Source organism: Symsagittifera roscoffensis, chromosome 2 (genome assembly GCF_963678635.1).
Source record: "Symsagittifera roscoffensis chromosome 2, txSymRosc1.1, whole genome shotgun sequence".
In the NCBI taxonomy this organism is placed as follows: Eukaryota; Metazoa; Xenacoelomorpha; order Acoela; family Convolutidae; genus Symsagittifera; species Symsagittifera roscoffensis.
The window spans coordinates 34,222,962-34,248,377 of NC_087063.1; the positions used below are offsets into that span (position 1 = coordinate 34,222,962).

General features: G+C 36.2%; 4 protein-coding genes across 4 annotated transcripts in view; 3 read left to right on the top strand and 1 right to left on the bottom strand.

Annotated features, from left to right (window-relative positions):
- LOC134840652 (pre-mRNA-splicing factor ISY1 homolog) overlaps positions 1 to 17,268 on the top strand; it is a 360,405-nt gene extending 343,137 nt beyond the window's left edge. Inside the window, exons 2-3 of the mRNA XM_063856615.1 lie at positions 15,465 to 16,007; positions 16,596 to 17,268. Coding sequence (XP_063712685.1) covers positions 15,483 to 16,007; positions 16,596 to 16,919 — 849 coding nt within the window. The 5' untranslated portion in view covers positions 15,465 to 15,482 and the 3' untranslated portion in view covers positions 16,920 to 17,268. The remainder of the gene's footprint in view (positions 1 to 15,464; positions 16,008 to 16,595) is intronic.
- Positions 1 to 22,798, bottom strand: part of LOC134840649 (very-long-chain (3R)-3-hydroxyacyl-CoA dehydratase 3-like) — a 237,496-nt gene extending 214,698 nt beyond the window's left edge. Inside the window, exon 1 of the mRNA XM_063856613.1 lies at positions 22,789 to 22,798. The gene's annotated coding sequence lies outside the window, so the exon portion shown is untranslated. The remainder of the gene's footprint in view (positions 1 to 22,788) is intronic.
- On the top strand, positions 12,571 to 13,533 carry LOC134839159 (uncharacterized). The gene is made up of 3 exons (XM_063854615.1): positions 12,571 to 12,701; positions 12,795 to 13,166; positions 13,304 to 13,533. The coding sequence occupies exons 1-3, from the start codon at positions 12,630 to 12,632 to the stop codon at positions 13,475 to 13,477; spliced, it is 618 nt and encodes a 205-aa protein (XP_063710685.1). The 5' UTR covers positions 12,571 to 12,629; the 3' UTR covers positions 13,478 to 13,533.
- Positions 13,717 to 15,076, top strand: LOC134840650 (uncharacterized). The gene is made up of 2 exons (XM_063856614.1): positions 13,717 to 14,079; positions 14,220 to 15,076. The coding sequence occupies exons 1-2, from the start codon at positions 13,722 to 13,724 to the stop codon at positions 14,867 to 14,869; spliced, it is 1,008 nt and encodes a 335-aa protein (XP_063712684.1). The 5' UTR covers positions 13,717 to 13,721; the 3' UTR covers positions 14,870 to 15,076.
- Positions 22,799 to 25,416: the final 2,618 nt, after the last annotated feature.

Consider the following 25,416-nt stretch of genomic DNA (forward strand, 5'->3'; position numbering starts at 1 on the left):
GTCCGTTTGCTTTAAGTTCAAGTCGTGCCTCATCTTCAGTTGTAGTTGAATTGTTGACAAAGTTTTCGCCTTGCAACGGCTGAAGTTTCGGCTCAATCTTGACGTCATGGCAAACCTCGTTCATGAGGTTGGCGAATGTGTCTCTAATTTCATTGTGTCTTATGTGTGTGTAACCACCCTTTGCACAGTGAAGCGCATGTGTCAAGTTAAAATTAGCACCACATGCACATGTGAGTGAGTTTTTGGTCGGTTCCCATCCGTATCTTAAGTAAATACCATCTCTGAATTTTGATTTAATCAGGTTGAAGTTGTATCTGCTCAGTGGTAAAGCATTGAGCCAGTTAGAGGCTCCCTTTTCAGAGGCCAGGTCGATTGCGTATTTATCTGTTTCCTTTAAGGAGTAAACGAGGTTTGTTTTTTTTTTTTGATTTGTTCTATCAGTTTTCAATTTTTTAATTTTACATATTTATTCTTGCTGTGTTACTGCTATAACAGGATCTTGAGATTCCAGTACTAGTGATGTTTCCTTAGACCATTCTCGATAGCTTTCATGATCGGATGGCAGCTTGATGTTAAGTTTGCCCATTTTAAGGGGTAAGGAAGATATCTCACGGAACTGGGGGTTTAAAGTGTCTTTACCGACAAGGTTAGGTAATAAGTGTTCTTTGATTTGCTCATTCTGTTGAAACTCGAGGAACTTTTTACATTCAGATTCTGTTCCTATTACTGAACCAAGCACTCGGGCTCCTGCCTTTATAGTGATTCCTGTATTTGCGAAAATTTTCTGAGCTTCACCGAGTTTTTCATCCTTGAAAATGAGTTGGCATTCGGATGCTTTCACGTGGTAGCCAAAAAATTTACCCAGTGATACAATTTTATCGAGGACGGTTCGTAGATTGCTTAATTTACCGACTGCGTTTCCGTCGTCTGTGTACCATTTCTGGGTTACATCGTCTGCTGATAAAAGTTTTATGAGGGGTATTATGGCTAGACCGTACATAGCCATTGCTAGTGGATCCCCCTGGGTTGTCCCTTCTTGAGAGTAGATGGTTCGATCTGAGAGTAGATGTTGGTTTGTTAACGAACAGTTTAGATGGATTGGAGTAGGAGTTCTTAATCGCTGTTAAAAGAGAAGGGCAGGTATTTTCGATGTTTTTCAATGCCAGCTTTCGGTTTTCGGCATCTATCAGTAAAACAGCATCGGCCGAAGTTTTGCTGTATTGATCTCTGGTAGTTCGAACCGAGCGACATGAGTTCGTTTTTTAGGCATTTGGTTATTGTTCGCCCTGTTATCCTACGCATAACTTCTCCTATGCCTATGGGTTTTACTCCTGGATTCTTATCTAAGGGCATTAATCTACATGCGTTATATAGTTCCATTAGTTCTGGATTTAGTTCTTCGGTGGCCAATTTTTTGGCAATTTTAGCAATTCTTTTTGAAATCCCAACTAATTGTTGCCCGAAGTGTGTTAAAATACGTCTCCATTCATTTGCATCGAAGCCTGATGGTCCATGCGATCCGTGCGTTCTCATGGCTGCCTTCTTGATATGTTGATCGTTTATCTGATCAAATATCGATGGATGGAAAGGAATTGTTTCGTTTGAGACTGGTGAAATATAGTTTTCAATTGGTTTAGATGGTGGGTGCTTCTCTATGAGAGTCTGTTCTACTGTCTTACCTTTGACGATCTCGTCGAGCGAAAGAACGCCTTTGGATGTGTCTGTTAGTTTGCAATTGCGCTTGATATTTTTCCAGTTTTCATTAGTTCGTTGAACTGTTGTGCTTCAGTTTCAGTTTTTCTTCTACTTCCTTTCAACAAGCGCATTTGCAGCGCCTTCCCTTCGTTATATAGTCCATCCAGGTCTCCGTCTTGCCCTTGCTTAAGTCGCCTTGCTATTGTTTTGGATAAAGATCCATCATTTTTGGACTTTGTTTTGCACAGTAGTAAGTGTGGAAAAATCTTTGCTGCGTGCATTGCGAAGGTGTTTTCGTTGTTTTCTGTTAGGCTGTTCAAAGTTCTATTGAGGGTTTCAATGAAGTTTTAACCAACTTTATTTTTTGACAAGATCATAAAGACCGGTTTCCAGTGGACCACTTCGGTGTATATTTTCCTGGTGGTTTCTATGAGTTCTGGACAGGGGTTTGACCATGGGTCTTGTATTGTTCTAGGTTCTATGGTGGAAGACTCTCCTAAGTTTTGTGAGTGTGGGGCAGTGGAAGGGTGAGGGTGCATTTGGGGGAGCGTGGTTGTAGCTAGGGTTGGAGGATTGCATTCATGCTTGTCGTTAGCTGAATGAAATTGAGAGGTGCAGCGATGACAACTGAAATCGTTATAGTGATCACTGCTGCGGGCTAGGCCGCTGCATTTTAAATGCATGTAGCCTGGTCATGTGAAGCACCAAAAACCTCCGCCTCGCAAGCTGTTTTTATAAATAAGGCAGTGTGTTTGAGTAGCCATTTTAGGAAGGACGGCGGTGTCAAAATAATTGAAGGAAATTAATTGAAGGAAAATTCTAGCCTTCTTAATTCTGCAATTGTTTGATTGCTGATGAATATGGTTTCTCGGTATGAGTGAGGTGGGCCTATGAGAGCATAAGCTTAAAAGTTAGCGATAAAAAAACACGTATCAAGTCTTGAACGTTGGCAATTACGGCATCATCAGAATCACTGAAAAACAATAATCATCATAAGAAATAAACAACGGAACAATTAGCTCTCAAAAAGACAATTGCATCGAGATTTTATTTTTATTGCGTAAATTGTGTACTTAATCTTATTGTTCCGACCATTTGAAAAATGTGGAGGAAGTTTGTATTCGGGTGTGTTTTTGTTTTGTCCTTTTGTTTTCCACGCAAAGTCAGGTACCACAAATAATAATCGGACTGGGTCGTGTTATATATCGTGACTTGAATGGCATTTAAAAATTGTTTAAAATTTCTGTGTCGAGAAAAAAAGGAAACTCAAATATCAAAAAAATGTATGCAAAAATAAGTAATTTAGATTTTTTCATTTTAAAATTATTTTTTCTACAGAAACTGTTTTCCAATTGGCCTATTTGACTATTACTGTCGAATATACCTAAATGTTTTTTTCGTCAGATCTTACCATGACCCCATACAGAAAAAACGACACCGACTTGAAGAAAAAATATTTGTATTTCGTTTAAACTATGGTGGGAGCATTCTGTACTATTTGCAGAGTAACCGGCTACCCTTTTTTAACTTATTGGTGTCATTTCAGATTACTTTACTCATGGTAGCCAATTTATTAGATCTCATTTTTGGATGTGTGAGAAGGAGAGGTACATCGTCGCCCGTGCATTTTGCACTGGATAGCAGTATGATTAGCGGACCATCAAATTTTGTGCATTTATCTCACTTGGGAGTCGATGATTTTGGCGATGAAAAAGCATTGCAGTCCTTCAACTCCTTCACAATACTGATCGAAGAAAGAAAGAACAGTCCTTGCAGTCCAATTGGCGATCAGTCAAAAGGGATCAAGCATGACGAAGAAATAAGACAATCTGTCACGTAAACCGTGATTTTGTACATTATTTGCAATTTTTGTACCTAGATTAAACGCAGCGGGATTGCCAAATGTCATTTTTTAAATTGTGAATGCGGTTTGTTTTTCTTAAGCAGTGTCCATTAGATAAATAAATACTGAACTTTGAAGTGTGCAATAAATATATGCCTAGTCGCCCTTTTAATGCCCATCTGTTATTTTTTTGCGCTGATTCGACCCGTTGACGGCATATTTAGAAATGCCAGATTTTAGAAAATCCTTTTCAGAAATGATATCTTATTTCTAGTATCAAGGATTGAATAAATCATTTTTTTTCTTCATTTTTTGAGGGCCGAAGATCAATTTTAACTCATTTTTAATGGTCCACTACAGTACAATGTGGTTAAATAGCTTGCTGGGTCATATTGTTAGTGTGTCTTTTTAGTTTAGCAATCAATAAATTTTCCTCAGCTCTCCCCATTCTATATTTGTAGTCAGTTTACATTTTGTACAAGCTTGAGAGTTAATTGACTTGATTATGCTTGATTGAATTTAATTGTGAAAAAAACTAGTTGATATAAATTCAACGCGCATATAAATTGGATGTGTTAACGTTTTACTATCAAAATCAGTGCCCAAGACCGGTTTTAATTTTGCTGAGGGGCGGAAGGGGGTCCCATCCCTTGGTACTTTTTAAGAAATCCATCAGTTTTAGCCGACCGACCCTAAAATTTTTCTAAAGACATTTTAGGGTCTTCAATATATACTAACTTTGAGGAGCGCACGCCAAAAAAAACGCAATTTTTTGACAAAATTTTCGCTTAATACACCTGTTTTTTCAAAAATTTGCCTGCGGCGCAGAAAAATTCACCAAACGGTCTTTTTAGTGCTTAGGGCGAGATTGGAAAATCTATTTAGTCGACCTTAAAAAAATGGTTATAATTTTTTTTGAAAATCCGCCCCCCCCCTCGAGAAAATCGTAAATCCGCCCCTGATCTTGCTCACATTTTAGAGAAAACAGAAAATTCAGGTCCAGTTAAAGTTATCAGGATAAATGAACAGATCAACTTCGTTTAGTTCAAATTGGGTTATATTAGGTCAAATTTCTGGACATATGCGTAGAATTTGAATATGCATAGAATTTGAACTGAATAAAAATAGTGTTCTTTGTGGTCTGAAACTATGTAGTTTCCAGCCTTGAATTTTTTGAAAAGAGTTTGTGGTCTGAAATTCAGTCTAATTTCCAGCCTTGAAGTTTTCGTGTTAATTGATTTCGTAAACAATCATGCTTTTTTCTGCAACTTAACTGTAAGGGCATCACTGAGAAAGCACCTGAAATAGCAGATTTAATGCGCGAGTACCGCATTCACATTGCTGTTTTTCAAGAAACCAAACTCAATTCGAAAAACAGCACTCCCTCGTTCGGGCCAACTACTCTTTCCTTAGCAAGGACCGACCGCGAGAGGGAGGAGGTCTACTTACTGCAATTCACAACTCTCTTCTACGATGAACATGAAATAGTGGAAGATGGAATTGTGGAGGCGCAAAGCGTTAATGTGAAGGCCAGCAATCAGAATCTCCGCATCACGAATTTTTATATCCCTCCCATAGTAGCTGTCTTTAGGAGTTTTTAAATCTCGCCTCAGAAGAGAATAATATTGTACTAGGCGATGCAAATGCTCGTTCCCCACTTTGATGCTACAATGTAGAAGAGGACCGACGCTGGGGTAATCTAGTTCCCCAAATTATTCAATCCTCATTCGCTCAACTAAATGATTACTACCAAAATTGACTGCAATATGATAGACGTTTATCAGCATCATCACCTGACATTTCACTGGCATCATCCTCAGTTTTGTGTATTCTTACTTGGCAAACAGTTTTCAAATTGGGCTCAGACCACCTACCAGTCTTAGTGAATCTTCCCATTGTTGAGGATATATGTTTTAGCACCTCATAAAACTTTCATAAGATTTACAAAGCTGACTGAAAATTTTTTTAAATTGAAATCGAAGTTGCTCTTGCAAAACAACCTATTCAAGTTGATGCAATTGCAGCTGATCGGATTTTTCGTGATACTGTTCTCTCTGCATCCCGTCACCACATTCATGCATGCCGTCCTCGTTTTTTTTTGTACCTGCACTAAATGATGAAACAAAGAAACAAGCAAAACAAATTGACAACATCAGATTATAAAATCCGTCAGATCCACTTTTAAACAGTTCAAATAGAGAAAAGAAGTGGCGGAAATTCCTCCAGACTTTCAGCCATCAAACTTCATTCAATAAGTTTCGGAAAGTGGTCAGATCGTTAAGTGACTCAAAGTCTGTGGTAGGAACTCGTGCAATCAATTCAGCGAAAGAAACTGCAAATGCTCTTATGTACAATACACAAAATTGAGAACACGCAAAACCAACAAAGCTCAAAAAATAACCGAGCGAAGAGCTCTGAAACTCAGCTTAGCTGGCTCTAATAAATTGTATACCATGTAAGCTGTCAACATCTTTGATTGTTTCCACTCGAAATGGAAAACTTTTAAGATAACGAAACGTCAAAAGCCTTAGGAACAGATGCTCCATGCACGGTTCATCTTGACATGTCGGCCCTGTAGCTATCAATTTTTTAAACACGATTTTTAACCGCTCTCTTTCTTTTTAGCACTCAAATATGGAAAAATTCAAAGGTAGTACCACTCCCTAAACCGAATAAAGACCTCAAAGCGTCCGAATCTTACCTGCCGATATCAGTTTTTAAATTTTTGAATACTTTATTCATCTAACCCTATCTAAACATTACTCAAAGCCGACCACCATCATGGTTTTCGACCAATGCAATGAACTTTAACGTTATCGGTCCTCGTTTTTTTTGGTAAATGACGGTTTTAGACAGCAAAGGCCACCAACTAGAATATTTTAGGCCACGCTTGACTTGTCTAAAGCTTTCGACATTGTCTATCATTGAACTATCTTGGATCTCCTTTATGACACCAGCGTACCAGGAAGCTTAAACAGATGTCTCTCAAACTATATGAGTGGTCGCCAAGCGAAAACAATATTTAGGGATGTTCTGTCAACATCTAGGATTGTTGGCACAAGTGTCACGAGGCTCAGTCCTATCACCGATTTTGTTCAATTTTTACGTTCATGATGTCTTGTTGTCACCCCCCCCCCCCCGAAGTCAAACTACAATCACACGCAGACGAATTTTACCTCTTCGTTCAGTGGAGTAATATTCAAAAAACTTCTGTTTCATCAAACTGCTTAACAAAATAACATTTTTAAAGTTCAGATTACTTGTTTTTTCTTCACCAAAAGGCTCTGCGGGCTTTATTTCCTCGTTTAATAAGGAATTCAAAACGGAACCCCTGGTGAAATTGGTCAATACCCCCCTTCCTACAGAAAAGTACCCCAAATTACTCGCTGTCTTTTTTGACCCTGCTCCGAACTTCGCTGAACACTGCGAGCGAACTTCAGCAAAAGTCTCGCGCAGGATAGCTATCCTGAAGGCCTTATCGGGGACAAATTAGGGTCATTCTAAAGACACACCATTGGTAAGCTACATGGCTCTGGTCAGACTGATTTAAGATTTCGCATGTCCAGCATGGTCCCATGCCAACAAATTTACGTCTTTGAATGACCTTCAAGTAGTTCAAAACGCTGCTCTCCGAACAATAACGGTTTGTACAAAAGTGAGTGCTCCAGAACATCCAGATTCAAAATGTTAAATTTAAATGTTGCTCACCATCATCAATTACTGTGTACAGTTAACACTGATAATTTACATCCCTTCAAACCCTCTACTTTTTTATCACCATCACCCCAAACCTCCAAGAAATATCCTCCCGACAATACTTACGATTTATGGTCCTGGAATAGGTAATATCATCCAAGACACAGCTAATACATCTCTTACCGCTCTAAACGGTTTAATTGAACTTAGTTTTTTTGCCTCTCAAAATTACAAAGCGGTTTTAAAACAATTACAATCTCTAAGCATCGATCAGGCTTTTGCAGACGCACCTCCCCCGAAAGTACTGTCACTCAAACTTCCCGATATCTCATCTTCAGAAGAATCCCTTCCTCGCGGAACCAGTCGAACCCTTGTCCAATTGAGGTCGGCTATGGTCACTTCCTAAACCCTTGAACAGAATAGACCTGAATGTCCCGCCAGACTGCTTCCTTTGTACTTCCCAACACACCGCTTTGCACCTTTTTAATTGTTCCAAGAACACCACTACTCTAACCACAATTGAACTGTGGCTTTGGCCGACTGAAGTTGCACTGTTTCTAGGAGTCGGTTTGAGCACGCCATTTTTTGGTACCGTTAGTTTTGTGTACTTCAAGTTCAATTCAAAATCGTTTTCTACTCGGAAGGCACAAAAACTTGTCAAAGTACTTGTGGATTTTGGTTTCGAATAGACATTTATATTTTCGGATTTGCTGCCAATTGAAAACTATCGTTTGATCTAGTTTTCTCAAAGTTTATCAAACACAACTTCTATTTCAAAGAGCTTCAAGGTGATGTGTTTTTCTTTGATTTTTGAAAGCTGAATACGGATAATATTTATAGCAAGTTCAATTCTAGAATCGAAGTGAAGTTTAAAGCAAACATCCATTCCATTTTGAAACATAGCAAAAAAATTTTTTTGGGGGTTTTTGCCTAGGCTTTTTTCTTAAAATTTTCTCTTTAGAGCTACTGTTTGCCATTTTCTCGCTTGTGTTTGCGAGAAAGGGTTTTATAATCGGGTATTGGATATTTTTCTAGTGGAAAATCGATTTTTTGAATTTTTATGGCTCAACTCTGATGACATTCCATTTTTTGCATCAAGGTGCGTCTATCCAGGTAATCATCACGAAGACTTTTTCAGGTTAAGAACTTGTCCAACAAAATCAGTCAATCGTTTCCTGACATAATTGATAAGAAAAATCAAATTCAACTCCCTATTCTTCAGACTTGGTGCAGAGGTGACGTTCGAGCTTGAGACGACTAAGGCTCCGCTGGACTCAAATACTGCAATGATCTTCTGTGCCAACTGAAATATCTCAGCTTGAATCCCGCATTTTTTTGCTGTGTTAAACGTTTTTTCTCTTAATCACAATGTCGATTACTAAGCGTTATCAACTCGCAGTATAGATGTTTTTCAGGTTAACCACCAGTTCAACAAAATCTATTAAATTGTTTGACACCCCCGTACACATAACTAAAAAAAAAAGAGTTAAACTGAATATGTGGCGGAGAGGCAACGCATATGACTGCAAATAGAAACGTTTTTTGTTTTAAATCCGGCGAGGACCAGTTTTTTGATAAACAAAAAAGTTTTGCCAATACACGTAGTTTGCCTATGATTTATGCATTTTCTACCGACTTGAAAACATTTTCAATGTGTTGCGTCTATGTGCGAGTAATTTCGTTCCGAGAAATTTGGCTGAAGTTTTTGTGATATAACTTTTTTTAGTTTTCTTTATTTTTGTTTTACATTTTTTGGAAGCTTTTTGATTTTTGTTTGCATTTGCATTCTTCTTTTATTCAGAAAGCAATAACCAGCGCCTTCTCTTAAAATGTTGACTATTTGATTCTTTGCGATTGCACTAATTAAATTTCAAATTTTGTCCATTTTTTGGAAATTTGTAATTTTTTTACTTGTGATAATCGAATCATTTGCTCAATGTGAAAAAAAAACTCGCATTTTTAAAAATGATTTTTTTTGCGTGGTTTTAGTTTGTCAACCTGGATTGCAGTCTCTATCGCAAGTGATGAAAAGCTCCGCTTCGTCTCAGTTTGACACTGGAATTTGGCTTTCCTAACATTTTTCTCAAAAAATTAATTTCAATCAAACGTATAAAAGTTTTGTTAAGAACCGTTTTTTTACTTTCAGTTATTTTGTCTTGTTTTTGTTTGCTAGCTTGTCATATAATGTTTGTAACGTTTTTACACAAGCCTCGCTTGTGTTATAGTGTGAACTATCTTTTTTTTCCAACCTAAGTCGCCGTTTTTTTCCAACCCAACTTAGCATTAATTACAGCAAATGCTAAGGATATTAACACAGACTGTTATATTACAAATAGCATTTTAGCTTCAAAGTATCGTGGATCTGTAGCGTAGAGGTAGGCAAATGATCCCGAAACAAAATAAGAGGGTTCGAACCTGGGCAGGGTCGGATGTTTCTAATGAACTTTTTCGTCTACTAGTTAAATTGCGTCCGCTCTATAAATTGATGCATGTTAGTTGCTTTTTTTTTTCAAATTGACTGGTAGTGATAATGCGTCATAATTGGCTGGCGTCACGTAGCACTTATGTAGACTCATAATTGGCGTGCATCACTCATGAAAATATGTAGACTCAAAGTTTTACTCATTTAGTTTTTCCCAGTAGTGTTATCGGTAATATTTTGGCTTGTGTATGCGAAATGCATCTTCGCCTCTGTGTACAAGTGATGCTTATTCCACTTCGCCTCTTTGTTAACTGTTTTTTTTTTCAAAGCTTGGGTTCAAACATTTTTTTAGCTTAATTGAAAGTTTTTCTGGTAGTTTGTGATTTTTGGCTGATTTCATTTATTTTTTGGATAAATGGGTTCTTCTTTGTTTATTTTTATTACGGTTCAGCTCATATTATATTGGCTGAATCCTTATTTTGCGTAGTGTCAAGAGCGATTTTTGTATGCTTTGACGTGTTTCAGGAGGGGTGTGTCGTGAAGTTTTAGTTTTGTAGCTTGAAATTTTCTTATGGCTACAGTTTAGTTTTCGACTTAACGAGAATTGAACCAATTTTTGTCGCCTTAGCTGCGGCTCGCTTATTGGTTTTCAAGGCTTGTTAAGGCTGCTAATTAACAGCATTCGATAAAAATATATGGATTTTTCAGTGTAATTTTTTCTAGTAACTTCAGCTTAATTTTTCAAAAAAAAAATCGAGTTTTTTTTAAATTCAATATCTTGTAATGCAAAGTTTTGATTGTATTGATAGTTTTTTGCCTTTTGGCGGAACGTTTACTAGGTTCAAAAAAGGCTTAAAAGCAGAAGCCAAATTAAATGTGATTTGATTCATACGAGATTTTTGACCGTTTTGGAAAAATTCATCTCAGGATTAGTCAAGTACCATCTCAGGATTAGTCAAGATTTGATGAAGTTTGTGATGGTGGCAGCATACCGAAAATTTTGGCTATCAAAAAAATTAGTCTTTAAAGCAAGCGTTATCACCTCAGAATAGATATTTTTTCTGGGTTTACAACTTGTTTAGCAGAATCTTTTGAATCAATTGGTATCTTAGTTCATAATTTGAATTAATTTCTAAGCGTCTCGGCACTTTCAGTCTACAGGTAACAAATACGCCTGGAACGTCAAAGATCCTCGGTTTGAATCTGATCAGGACCTGTTTTGTTTTCAAACGGGAAATATTCCGTTTCAAAAAATGTCAGATTATAATTTCTTTGCTAATGCTTTGTCGGCTTAGTTGCCACATCTTAGAATTTTTTGCCGCATGCATTTTTCCTTGTTGTTGCTTCTAATGTTTTCATTTAGTCCTGCAATTTTTAATTTTACTAAACTTGGCTTCGTATATTTTCCTTTTTTGTTTTATTTTTCGCCTGAAAAACCTTCTGCCTAATTGATGTTGGCTTATATTTTATCGGCCTACTAACCTTTTTTTGGGTCCTTCGAGGTAAACAATTTTTTGTATGCTTTCTTCCGGATCGCGCAAATTGTTAAAAAATCTCAGAATAGAATTTATAGTTCAACGTTTTTCATGACAACTTTTTTTCGCTTGATAATTGTTTTTGAATTTTCATTAAACGCCGTCGAATGTGTTTCTGGACAGGCTTTCCATAAAAAGAACATCACTACCGACAACATTTTCATGTTTTTTAATTGTGGTTTCTTCGAAACTTTCGCGTTTTCTTTGGAATTAGTGACTGTTCTTTCCTTTCCTGTCTGCTAGCTTGCAATGCTATTTCTGTGCTATCGCCAGTGATGCGAAGCTCCGCTTCGTCTCTGAGGTAAGTTTTTTGGTAAACCTCAAGCAGGTTGAAGAGGACAGTCAGAAATAATGCTTTCTAGTTGATGAAACTTCTAAGGGTTGCTAAACAAAATTATTAGAAGCAGGAAGGAAACTATTTCAAACATTGGAAGGAAACTATATCAAACCTTTAAATTAAAAGAAAGCATACTATTTGTATCAATACTTTCTATAAATTATTATTTTTGCTCGCATTTTGGAGTAATTTAAAGGCAGCTGTGCGTTTAAGAGTGCTGAAGCGTGAGGTTTTCTACATTCAAGAAATTCGATTCGATTCCCTATTCTCTAATATTAACTAATTTAGCTTTTTTGTAAAATATTCGCCTCTTTTTATGATTTGTTCATATGGAGCTTAGCTTAGCCTCTAGTTTAAATAATGACATGTAAAACTCACCCAAATATTTAACAAAAATATTTAACTGAGTGAAGAATCAATCAGGGCGTTTTTTTTTCTACCATGTTTTAATAGATTTTCAAAATTCAGTGACTGGAGTTTTTGGATTTTTGAGCGAATTAGTTGAACTAACTTCCTTTTTTTGAAAAATTTGGTATGTTACTTAGTTCCCAAAATTGTTCGTTTTTTCTGAATCATGTTAGTTATATCAATGATTTGAATTTGATTTGATTCCAAAAACGAATTAGGCCAGGGGCGGATCTAGGTTTTCTCGAGGGGGCGGATTTTCAAAAAAAAATGTTGTCGGCCTTTTTGAAGGTCGACCGAATTGTTTTTATGAGCTCTTTCAAATCACTATAAAGACCTTATTTGACCAAATTTTCTGCGCCACAGACAAAATTTTGAAAAAATAGGCCAAAAAAGGCATTTTTAGGAGCTGCTTGGAAAACTTAAAAATCGCGATTTTTCGGCGTGCGCTACCCCTCAAGGCGCCTTTAGATAAACTTTAGGGTCTGTCAGGCACAAATAGATATCTCTAAAAAGTACAAAGGGGGATTTTTGGGTCGTCAGGGGGTTTAATACCTCCGCTACTGATTTAGGCTATTTTTCACATTGCTAGAAGAGTATTTTTGGTAGGCTTTCGTGGTCAATTGTTATATAGTAGGGAGAAATATCTTAGCCAATGATATTTGATCAAATTATTTTTCAGATCCCACTTGAAAAATGGCACCCAAAGTTGCATCTACTGAAAAGAAAAAGAAGATGACTGTTTTGCAGAGGAAGATCAGCATGATGGTATGTTTCCCACTAGTCATTGATAAACCTAACTGTAGTATTTTGAGATTTTTAGGCGTTTTTCAAATGTTGTATACGTTTCTTTTTTCTTAGAAACAGAAGTACTCAGTGAGACCTGCTAAAAAACCTAAGAAGAAGGGTCCTTATCCAGCCATCACTCTGCGAAAATCTCTGAAGCCGGGAGCTGTGGTCATTTTGGTATCTGGAAAGCAGCAACACAGGGGAGCCCGAATGGTGTTCGTCAAATTGTTGGAGTCCGGTCATCTCTTGCTGGCCGGACCTAAGAGTCTGAACAAACTGCCTTTGATGCCAGTGTTGCAGAACTTTGTAATTGGAACGAGTACTAAGATCCCTCTGACTGATGCAGTGAAAACACAGGCTGACAAGATTAACTTCTCAATGTTCAAGAAACTGAAGGAAAAGAAGTCGAAAGAGTCAGGCATCTTCAGTGACTCTGCAGACAAGGTGACTCATACTGATGAGCTACTAATTTCTCTTAGCATTTTTTTAAAGTCGAATCAAGTCTTCCTAAATATTTTTGAAAGCTCTCAATCGAAAATAACAACGATGAACACGTTAAAGAACACGTTGATGGTTTTTAGTCCACGTCTGAGCCCAGAATTGACCCTGAAGTTGAGAAGGCGCTGGACGAGGCTTTGATGGCCTCTGTGAAGAATTTCACCAGTGATCCTCTGGAGACTGAGATTTTCACAGCATACATGAGGAACAAGTTCACCCTCAAGAATGGCCAGCTTCCTCACATGATGAAGTTTTAGTTCAATTGTTGATTGGTTATTGTAATCGATTGATGAAATAAAGCTTTGTTGGTCAAGTTTTTTTTTTCGCACCAAAACAAAAAGAACTTGGAAACGAGGTTTAGGGAAGGGGAGTTAAATTATCAGAGGGGTAATTGTGGGGTAAAATCAAGCATCAGGGGACCCCGATAAATTAACACCTGGTAGCATTGAACTAAATTAAGTCTATCTTTAGCTGTAGTTAGACGTGTTTTTAGTTAACATTATGAGTTCAAGTATAAATGCAGATCTCTGTGCAACTATTGATAAAGTTATTTTGGCTCAGAAAACAGCCAGGAAAAATAGTGATAAATACAATAGGCTCTGGAAGCAGCAAGAAGCGCTTATGGATGAAACGGAAATTGATAACACCGAAAGGTTTAACTGGAAGAAAGTCGCAAATAGAGATAAAAAAGGGTTAGGAGAAGCAATGCAGTTCGACCAAGATCGAGATGAAAATCCAGTTTTGGCGCTAGATATAAGCAAGCCAGATCCATGGTTTTTAATGAAGAGGAACGACCTGAAAAATTCTGGGAATTGTTTTGAGGGCAGGTCCTCATGCAGCTCCTTGTTCAAATCTATGGGTTAGAATTGGACATTTCGATATCTTTGATTTTTAAAAGTTTTTGTTGTTATTTTTTTGCCAAAATGTGCGAAATCAGATATTCAATAATTCTCCAAAAAGTGTATTGAGATAAATTTCAGCAAAAATTTGAGGTTTTAGATTGCTTATTTTGCGAGAACATATTTACCAAAGAATCAATTGAAAGTTCGGCTGTAATTGGTGCGTGCAAATCATGTGACTTCTATTTCGACTTTACTTGCACGTTATGCAGCATTGGGTTCCTAGACCTTGAGTCGCGGGGCAAGCACGTTCGATTCTGGCATCCCAACTTCTGTTTCATTTGTCAGGCTGGGTTCACCAGTGATCTCTTATCTGAAAACCATGTGTTTGAATGTCTTGCAGCTTGCGAGAAAACACGAAAAGGTATGCTGACCAAAGTTATGTTCGCGGAAGTTCCCGAAAAAATGGCTGTTCATTGTGAAAAATGTGCTCTGATTTTCGACAACGTGGATCTTAAATTAGGCCACATGGTATCAACGCATCTATACAAAAAATGTGAAGTATGTTACGGGGTTTATGAAACTGATATGGATTTGTTCAAGCACACTTTAGCGCGACACGTGAATATAAAGAAATGTTCATGTTGCCAAGTAGAGTTCGAAAGTGTGGTGGAGAGGGTGAAACATACGAGGACTATGCATAAGGATAGGTGCCCATTGTGTCAGAAAGATGTGTGTGAGGGTTACAGAAGACACGTAACAGTATGTGCTGATTTGATGCCAAAGAGCTTCAAAGCTATGTTTGAGTGAAAACACAGGCGAAGTGAAGTAGGAAAGTTAGAGAAAAATTAGCAAGTTAAGTTAAGACGAAGCATGGCGAACGACCGAGATGAGAAAAGAAAGTAAAAGAACCTCTTTTGGTATACATGCTAAAAGAACTGATGAAAATGATTTAGTTAAGTAGAACATTTGGCTCTTCTACCATCTCCATGTCCTCCACCTGGTTTAAGTATAATTTTCCGGCAAGGCTGGTTTCGTAGAGGGGGCATTCGGCACTATGGCCGCAAAGAGTCCCCATTTGGCACTATCGACCCAGCAATTTCGACCCACCATCCAAAATTTTTTCTAAAGGCGCTTTGGGACCAACATAGATTCATTCTGAGAACGGAAAATGCGCCGAAAAAGATTTTTGAGCAAAATTTACCATTTTTTGTTGAAATTAATTCTAGTTCTACTTATTTGGGGGGTTTTTTGGTAAAAGAGCAAAAGAATCAAGTTTAAAAATCTCTGCTATGAGATTTGAAAGTGCAATTGAAATTGAATTGCCAGTTTTTGTTTAAGTTAAGGGCATTGTAAAAAGTAATTGTTTATCTACAGCTTCAACAAATTTTGTTTATCTTTTCAGTGTGTTTGATTTTTCATCATGGCTCGCAACTCAGAAAAGGCCATGACGAAACTGGCTCGTTTTTACACAATGAAGCTTAACGAAGGCAAAGTTACTGAAAAGCGACCATATATGGCGTCTGAATGCGACGATTTGAAGAAAGCTGAATACTGGAGGCGCGAAATAATCGGAGAAATATCCAAGAAAATCTCTCAAATTCAGAATCCGGGGTTAGGAGAATTCAGAATACGAGATTTGAACGATGAAATCAATAAATCACTGAGGATTAAGTATCATTGGGAAAACAGAATAATAGAGCTTGGAGGTCCAAATTATAAAAGGTATGGACCAAAAATGATAAACGCGGAGGGATTGGCAGTTCCTGGTGGCGACGGATACAAATATTTTGGAGCGGCGAAAGACCTTCCAGGTGTGAGAGAGTTGTTTGAAAATGAGCCGCCTGCTCCTCCAAGGAAAACGCGTGCAGAGTTAATGAAGAAAGTGGATGCTGATTACTATGGGTACAGGGACGATGATGACGGTGTTTTGCTAGCTCTAGAAAAGGTCAGAAAATTTCAAATCGGTAGCTTTTTCCGAGAATAACCAGCGTTTTCCACCTAACAAGTTTCTAAGTTGTCTGTTTTTAATTTCCGCTCCGTAATTTTTCGTGAATATAACAGCTATTTTTATTTTTGTTGTGCTTTCAAAGTTGAATTTTATCGAAGTTATCAAGAAAAATTATTTTTCTCGGCTTGATTGAACTGATTTAGTACCCATTATTGCATCAATGATGCCATTCGGGCATTAATGCCCATCGAAGACTTGTTTCGGGAACCTAAACAAGTGTAAATCAGATGAAGGAGATCAGAGAAATATTGCGGCAAGAAATTTTTTGTCATTTAAGTATAGTTTCTTTAAGCTTTTCAAAAGCAATTTCTTTGACCTCAAGTGTTTTCATTTCTATTTTACCGGTTTTCTTATCAGGCTATTTTTTCTAATAATTTAAATCTAATAATTTTTTGGATCTTTTGATGTTGCCGCCTTAACCTACCGTATTACTATATCAATCTCATATTAAGAAAAATGCATGTTTTCTTTAGCCTCTGATTTAGTTTTTTGCATTCCTGTATGTCAAATCATTCATTTGTTTAGGAAGCTGAAAAGGAAATGATAAAACAGTCAGTAGAAGACTTTAAAAATGGGCTGGCGACTCAAACCACAGAGGATATTGAATCGGCGATCGCTTTTGACGATGGAACCGGGAACACAGTCGAGGACATTCCAATTGACCAACAAGTACCCCTTGATGAACCACTTCAAAACTTTGTATCGTACGTTCCAGACATTCCTAGCCAGCAAGAAGTGGAACAGAAGTTATTACAGGCGAAGAAGATGGAACTTCTTAAACAGTATGCTAGCGACCAGATGATTCAGCAGGCAGAAGAAAGCAGAAGAATTTTGGGATACTCGGAGTGAAAAAAAAACAGCTTCTGGATTCTCTCATAAGTATCAAGTTCGAGGTAGTCTCTCCAAGTTATGAACTCTCGCCATGACCGAAAAGCATATAACGGAGTGTGTTGTCAGTTAATTCAACTTAAAAACTATTTATGCGAAAGTTAAGCCGTTACTGAGCTTCAAATGCTGTGTTGTTCCTGAATTTATGTACTACTTGAATAAGTTCACAAAGACATCTCCATTCGGATCACCCTTTTTGATTGAAATAGCGTCGAGGTTAAATTACTGCTTTGAAGATACTTTCATTGCATATAATTTTGCCGTAAAACGTTTTTGTTTTATTAAGAGTCCACATATTACTAAATAGAATTCGCAATCGTTTTCAGTGTATAAGGTCCATCTCTGTATTTAGTAGCATGTGTCTAATTATAATAACAAGACTGCTCGTATCAGGGCGAAGCCCTGAATGTTCCGACTTCCTTTTAGGGTCTATGGAGCATTAATAAAATAACAAGAAAATTTTCAAGGTAATAGAAAAAATAAAAAATAAATTTTTTGAAAAAATTTGAGATTTTATGTAAAAACAACCCCCCACACATCATATTAAGTACAAAGTGATAGATTTTGCGCCTATAAACAAATCAATTATGGCATAAAAGCATCCTTGAACCAATTTGGAACAATTTCTCAGACGGATTAAATCTCGCTTACGCGTTAATAGCGCGAAGTTTATCGCGCGTTAATTGTCCCAAATTGGCCAAAATGGCAGTCTTTAAACCCCCATAACTTTACGAAAAATGATCACAGGTGAAATATCTTTTCAAATTCAAGCTCAGGACAACACTACCTTTTGAATGATATAAAAAAATTCCGCCAGAAACGGCTAGTTAAAAAGTCGAAATTTGTCTGAAGAAAAAAAACCAACCCCGAGCACAAATATTCCGTTACTTTCGTATCGAAAGTCGGAACAATAATAAATTGTTTTCAGGCAATTCCACTGTTGGATATGTTTCTAAGTTAATAATTTTGCAAACCACTCCAACAATTTTACTGCCTAGGAGAGCACCATTGGACCGATGATTCATTAAATCGCTATCAATGCTGCCTAAGTATTTGCTATACGTCGAATGCGTTAGCAACGTAGCGTAGTAATACCAGATGGCGCAACTCATAAATTTTTAGTGTTTTTTTATTGCGATTAGTTTGCATTATCTGTTGACTCTATCAAATCGAACTTTTTTGAGGCTCAAAACTTTTTCGAGGTATAACCCATTTAGTGAATCGTTTGATGTTTTATTTATAGATAGTTCAAATTCAAGGAACGTTTGGGCCCATGGGTAGACTCCCGGCAGTACCTGTACTTTTGGCAAGCTGAAAATTATCAGCTTTGAAAAGTTTTCGGACTGTCATTTGTGTGCCAATTTTTGTCGAATTAATTTCCAGAGCGGCTTAGCTTCCAGACGAAGATATTTTTTTAAGTTGCGGTTATTCTACTATTTTAAAATGCCTTTCTTAAAGTTCCTGTAGTAGTGTGTTACATTTTTTTAAAATCGTTTGGTTTAAAAAATTTTAACATTTTAGTTGTTCAATAAATTTCGCGCGTAGTCATATACAAATCAATGAAATAAGATTTGTGTCTTAACTGATCGTAATTTTAGTGATTTTAAAAACTGACAAGAAAATGACCTTCCAATTTTTTGAAACTGACTTTTTCGAGTGTTTTCAACCAACTAACGAACACTGTTGGTAATGTGTCGAAGCTACTGAGGCAAAACTTGAGTTGTTTTTGGAAAAAATGGAGTGTTTAATATAAATATTTTGCATATTCATTTTCTTTACTCGTTTACAGGTGTATACTTTATCTGGCTTATATAACTGTTTTGTAGCATTTGTTTTTGAATTGCAGTTTTGCGAGGCTCTGCTTAGCCTTCAATGTAAAGCTACTTTTCTCGTTTTTGCTTGGTTGGCATCGAGCAGCTTCGTCCCGGTGTTAAAGTTGCAGTGAGTTTTTAGAGCATAATTTCGAGCGCGTTAGCTTGAAGTCAGTACAAAATTAGCGAGATCTGACTTTGAACAGTTAGATGAACTTAATAATTCGCATAAATTGGTTTTGAAGCCATTTACTTCAGGCGTTTGTTTCTGCAAACTACGAACTGTTCGAAAAACCAGTGTCTGCTTTCGTTTTTATTGCCTTAGTAGAATTGACTTGAAACTTGACTTGCAGAGTTGACTTAGTTTTTGGCATTATTTCTACAATGGTATGTTGTTTTCAAATATTAATGAAAGAATATTTTGGCCGTCTGTCTTTCAATTTCTTTGTCAGTTTTTTTACTCGCGGAAAGCATAGTGTGTTGGTACGAACCTTCTTTCTAAACTAAATCGCAAATAAAAGTGTTGATTAAAAGTGATTACTTATTTAGTGGAACTTTTGCTATAATCACGATCTGTAGCATTGGAAATTTCATAGCATCTGTTTTCTGCTTCATTTGTGGCTAGTGTTTGCGATTTCATACGCGAGTGAGTGAGACTCAGATTCTTAAGGTTGCAGATCGAATCTGAGACGGCAATTTTTTTTTTTACAAATTCGAGGCCTATTTCAATTTTTATTTTTGCACTTACCCAGCTGCTTTTTGTCGTGTTTTCGCGAGTGCTTTTTTTCTAACCTAACTCGCAAATAAAAGTGTTCATTAAAAGTGTTTACTTATTTAGTGACTCTTTTGCCATAATCACAATCTAGCATTTTAAATTTCATAGCATCTGTTCTCTGCTTTATTTGTGGCTAGTGTTTGCCGTTTGCTAAGCGTTCGTGGCCGAGAGGACTCCAATTCTCGAAGTCGTAGTTTCGAACCTCATAAGTAGCTAAGTTTTACTAATTCGAGGCTTCTTTCTATCTTTTCTTATCTATACTATATTTAAATCCGAGTGACCGCTATCTCCCATGTTTAAGCATATTGTTTTTTCATGCTTAACGAAAGACTTTTTTCATTTTTAAGCTATATTATAAATTGCAATGCTTAAGCAAATTTTTCAATTAGTTTTCCGCAAGGTCAAATTTTTGAGTGTTTTTTTCGAGGCCAATTTAAGTCTGTCTAACTGTTGTATACCTGGTTTTTAATTAATTTGATTATGTCTGTCTACCCGTCGCCTAATTTTTTATTTTTCATCTATTATATATTTAAATGCGGGCTTCACTATCTCGCCATGTTAAAGCTTTTTCAACATATTATTTTTGCATGTTTAACAGAAGAATTTTTTCATATTTAAGCTATATCGTATATTGCAATGGCTAAGTTTTTTTCGATATTCTAGTTTAAATTTAGTGTTTGATTCATCAAGTTTGAAATTTGCAACCCAATAGAAGGATTTTGTCAGTTTTTCCAGGTTTTGCGATTCTGGCCTCCATATATGAATAACCAAATCCTTTTAGTTTACGAGATAGGCAATTTTCGAGATTTTTCAAAAATTTCAAGAAAATTTAATTAAAAAAATTTCTCAATTTTTGAAATTCTCACCCTGTAGTTGGGTGCTGTCAGGGTACTCTCAGGGGTTGCGAATCTTGCCTCCAATTTCACTTCTCAAATCCTTGTAGTTATGAGATATGACGTTTATTATGATTTTTTCAAAATGTTTTCAAAAACTTAGGTTTTGATAAATTCCAAACCGTTGAAGATCTCAATCTTGTTGTTCGATATTGTGAGAGTACTCTCAGTGGTTGCAAATCTTGCCTCTGATTATGGCTGCTCAAATCCTTGTAATTTTCAAGATATGACGTTTTTTTGGAATTTTTTTCAACCTTTTTCAGAAAACTTAGAATAAAAAGTTTCACAAACTTGAAACTTCCATCTCTGTAGTGAGGCTCTGTCAGGTTTCAGGCTACTCTCAGGAGTTGCGAACTTTTGCCGCCAATTATGGCTGCTCAATTTCTTGTAGTTTTCGAGATATGACGTTTTTTATGATTTTCTCCAAAATTTTCAAAAAATACTTAGATGTTAAAAAGTTCCAAAACTTTGAAGATATCAATCCTGTTAATGGAATCTGTGAGTGTACTTTCAGGGGGTTATGAAACTTGCCTCTGAATTTGGCTGCTCAAATTCTTGTAGTTTTCGAGATATGACGTTTTTTTATGATTTTTTTCAAAATTTTTCAGAAAACTTAAGTTTAAAAATTTTTAAAAAACTTGAATTTATCATCTTTCTAGTGAGGCTCTGTCGGGGTACGCGCAGCAGTTGCGAATTTTGCCTCCAAATAGGACTGCTCAAAATCTTGCAGTTTTCCAGATATGACGGTTTTTGTGATATTTCAAAAAAAAAATTTATGAAAATTAAATATTTGAATTTTCTAACCTGTAGTTGGGGGCTGTCAGAGTAATCTTAGGGTTTGCCAACTCGGCCTGCAATTAAGAATGCCCAAATCGTTTTTGTTAAAGAGATACGACGATTTTTGTGAATTTTTTGGAAATTTTCAGAAAACTCAATTTACACAATAATTCGTTAAGTGAAATTCCCAACCCTGTAGTTCTGTACTTTCAAAGATTGCTAATATTGCCATCACAAAAGACTGCTCAAGTTTTGGTAGTTATCGAGATGTGAATTTTTTTTCTGGTTTTCAAAAAACTAACTTTTTTTTTTAGAAAACTTAAGGTGAAGTTTCTCAAAATTTGAATTTCCTAATGTTGTAGTTGGGCACTGTAAGAGTATTCTCAGTAGTTGCAAATCTTGCGTCCAATTGCGACTGCTTAATTGCTTTCAGTTTCCCGGATGTGACGTTTCTTAATTTATTATAAACTTGGATATAAAAAAATTGTAACAAATTTTTATGGTTTTTCGAAATTTAAATTAAAAAAAAAACGAAAGAAAAATTTTACAAAATTTGAAGTTACTATCAGGAGTTGCAAATCTTGTGCCCAAGTGCGACAATGCGACTGCCTAATTGCTTTCAAGTTCCCAGATGGGACGTTTCTTAGTTCATTTTAAATTTTTCGAAGAACTTATATAAAACTTCACAAAATTTTATGGTTCTTCAAAATTTGTATAAAAAACTTGACTAAAAAACTTTGCAAAATTTTTAATTACGAACCATGTAATTGGGTGCTGTCAGAGTACCCTCAAAGAATAGTTTTTTGAGTTTTTTGAATTTTCGAAGTGCCGGAGGTGCGATACATGCTAGTTTCACTTTATAACGATGCTTTTTTATCGTGTTCTGGCTAGTGTTTGCGAAGCGCAGATTTACATCTGTGTAAATTCTTAGGCTGTGCGAATAATCGAAATTCATTAATTTAATTCATACTCCTTCTATTTTTTTCTTATGCTTATTTGTTGTGGAGTTAACATCCACGCAAGCAGAGTCATGCAAGCAGTCCAGAATGATACCACATCTAGTTTTGCAAATAAAATATAAAAGTAAAACTAATGGAAGTTTTTGTTTCTGTGTATGGATGAGCGTAACTATAGTATTGAAAGCTTCGTATAAACCTCAGCTTTGTTGGTAATTAGATTATTTCAAATATTGCGAAATGAGATTTTACTTCTATTGATTACGACTTTTCTTCGGGCGTGTTTTGTGACTCCTTGCTCGACCATTAGTTCTAAAGTAATCTAAAAGATCTTCTACGAACAGTATGTGACATAGTTTCTTCTCTCAAACTCAGAGCTTCACGACTCAATGGACTTTAAAGTTATACCACACTGATGAAAGACCTACAATCTTTTTATAGGTACCAATTTTGCGTTAAACTAAAATCGTTACCTAAAAGAAAGCTTGTAGATCTTCCATCAGTGTTGTATAATTTGAAATTCTTTTTAGACGTGACTCTGATTCAAAAGAAAATCAGGCGGCTTTTTATCCCCCCTCCCATCTCATACATATCATCAATTTTATGGGGTAATGAATGATTTAATAAGATTGAGGAAATCATTCATTACTCAAATATGTTTGTCTTGGCCTTATTAGTCCACGGGCCAATTTTTTTTTGCAAAAATCTGCAGGTGGGTGATGAGAAAGCGCCAAAAAATGAAAAAAATTTCTCAGTGTCGAGAAGAAGATTAACTGGTCTGAATTTTTTGTTTTGCACTTAAATGCGACAGTATATTTTTGTTCCATTTTTCGTGTGTGTATTTTGTCTCCTTACGCAACTATTTGGTCTAAGTTTATCTAAAAGGGCTTTAACGAACAGTTTTGTCGACCCTAGAAAAAATTATTTAAGTAAAAATGGGGAACTAGACTATTTTTTCCCTCTAAACACCTTTTCTTAAAAATTTTCAGTTTGCTTCATTATCGAATCTTAATAATTTTCAGGCCTAGAGGTAAAGTCGTCGTTTTTGCACCTTAAGGTCCGGGGTTGGAATCCCAGACGGACCTTGTTTTTTTCAGCATATATGCAATTGAAAAAGTTTTTTCGTTGAAATTTAATTTACCGAACTTTCGCTTACCTGCTCAATTTTTGTCGTCTTAGTTGCCCATAACGTATTTAAATTGTGCTGTTAGTAAGTATCATTGTAGTTGCGAGTGATGTTCATTGTAGCTTCCGGGAAAGTTTTTTATGTAATCAATTTTTTCAGGTCAAAAGTCTGTTCAAAAATTGTAGGCATTGTTTCCGCTTCGTAAGTTTTGTTACGTTTCTAATTGCCCTTGCGATAAGCAATGGTATTGCAATCGTGCACCAGACTTTTTTCCGTAAATAACCTTGTTCATAGGACTCATTCATCTGCTGGACTCGTTCATCTTTTGACATGCTCAATTTCTTGTTAACATTCAAATGTCTTGCTTGGCATTTTTGCCTAGAAGTCTTGTTCGATGAAAACAGGTATTATGAAAATGTCTGGGATTCGGTTCTTTCCTTTTAGTTTTTTGAAACTCTTCCATTTTTTCACTTTTTGCAATAACTTCAGTTTTTCTCAGATTTTCATAAAAGGCTTATCATTGGAAAGACTGCCTTCTTCCCTATGTACGTGCATACTTTTCTAGTATCTTTGTACTTTACCCCTCTGTCTGCAGTCTTCGAAAAAGTCTGCGAGGGGCATACTTGACTCCTATTTTTGATTTTTTCTTTCGTGTTCAAAAATGTTGCCATCCAAAATCTGATTTTTTGTTTTAATGAATAAAATGGATTTGAAAAGCTCCCAGGCATAAAGTCGCTAAAGTCAAATTTGTGATTTTTTGACCATTTTTTCAACGTTTGACTTTTATCGAAAAATATCCTCCCATATCTTAGTTTTTTTTGGTTCAATCGAAGTTATAGGTTGCGTGCATAAGCGGCTACCCAATTTTTTCACACAAAAATTATAATTCTTGGAAATGTCAAATTTTTTGATTCATTGACCTTTTTGGACTTTTCTAAAGTAATCTAAAAGCTCTTTTACGAACCGTATGTGACATACTTTCTTCACTCAAACTCGACTCAATGGACTTTAAAATTTTACCTACTGATGAAAGACCTACGAGCTTTTATTAGGTACCAATTTTGCGTTAAACAAAAATCGTTAACTAAAAAAAGCTTTAGGTCTTCCATCAGTATGGTATAATTTGAAATTCCTTTCAGACGTGACTCTGATTCAAATGAAAATCAGGCGGCTTTTTATCCCCATCACATAACAGTTTGCGTGCATAAGAAGCTACACCCAATTTTTTCATACAAAAATTATAATTGGAAATGTCAATTTTTTTGATTTATTGACCGTTTTTGGACTTTTCTCGCTAACTAATATGCCAAATCTGATATCATAGGTTTCATCGAATGAACAGGTTGTTGAAAGCTTACATTTAGAATTGGCTGCGCCCATTTTTTTTCTGGAAAAAAAGCTTTTGCCTTCAAACGACTCAAAGTTTTGAGTTTCTGACCGTTTTATAGAAATGTTTTGAAATTTTTTAAAAACTTTAATTTTTTAGATAAATCTTTTGTCATTAGGACACTTCCAATATCTGAAAAAAATTTCTTCTCTTTTATTTTAAAAGAGAAATAACTAAGCTTTTTGAAGCTTAAGTTTTTCGTCCCGCATCAGTATAACAAATTCTTAAAATGTCTAACTTGTACCTTCAGCTTGGCCCCTAGTTTTTCATTGAGACATGGGAAATTTTTATTGACCTATTTTTTCAACGTTTTCCAATTTTTTACCAATGTTTTTTATGTTTGTATATTCAAATGGCGCGAAGCTCCGCGTCGCCTCTGTGTTTACACTTGCGAACTTGATAGCATAGTGTAAAAGTAGGAACCTTCTTTTTTCAACCTAGCTCGCAACTAAAAGTGTTCATTGAAAGCGTAGTGTTCACTTGTTTGGTGGCACTTTTGCTATAATCACGATCTGTAGCATTGGAAATTTCATAGCATCAGTTCTCTGCCTTTTTGTGGCTAGTGTTTGTTATATATTAAGCGTGCGTGGCCGAGTGGTTAGTGCGTGAGACACATAGTCTCTAGATCGCAGTAGGTCGCTGATCGGATCCAGACGTATCCGCATTTTTACTAATTCGAGGCTTATTTCTACTTTTTTATTGCACTTTATAGAGCTGCTTTTTTTCGTGCTTA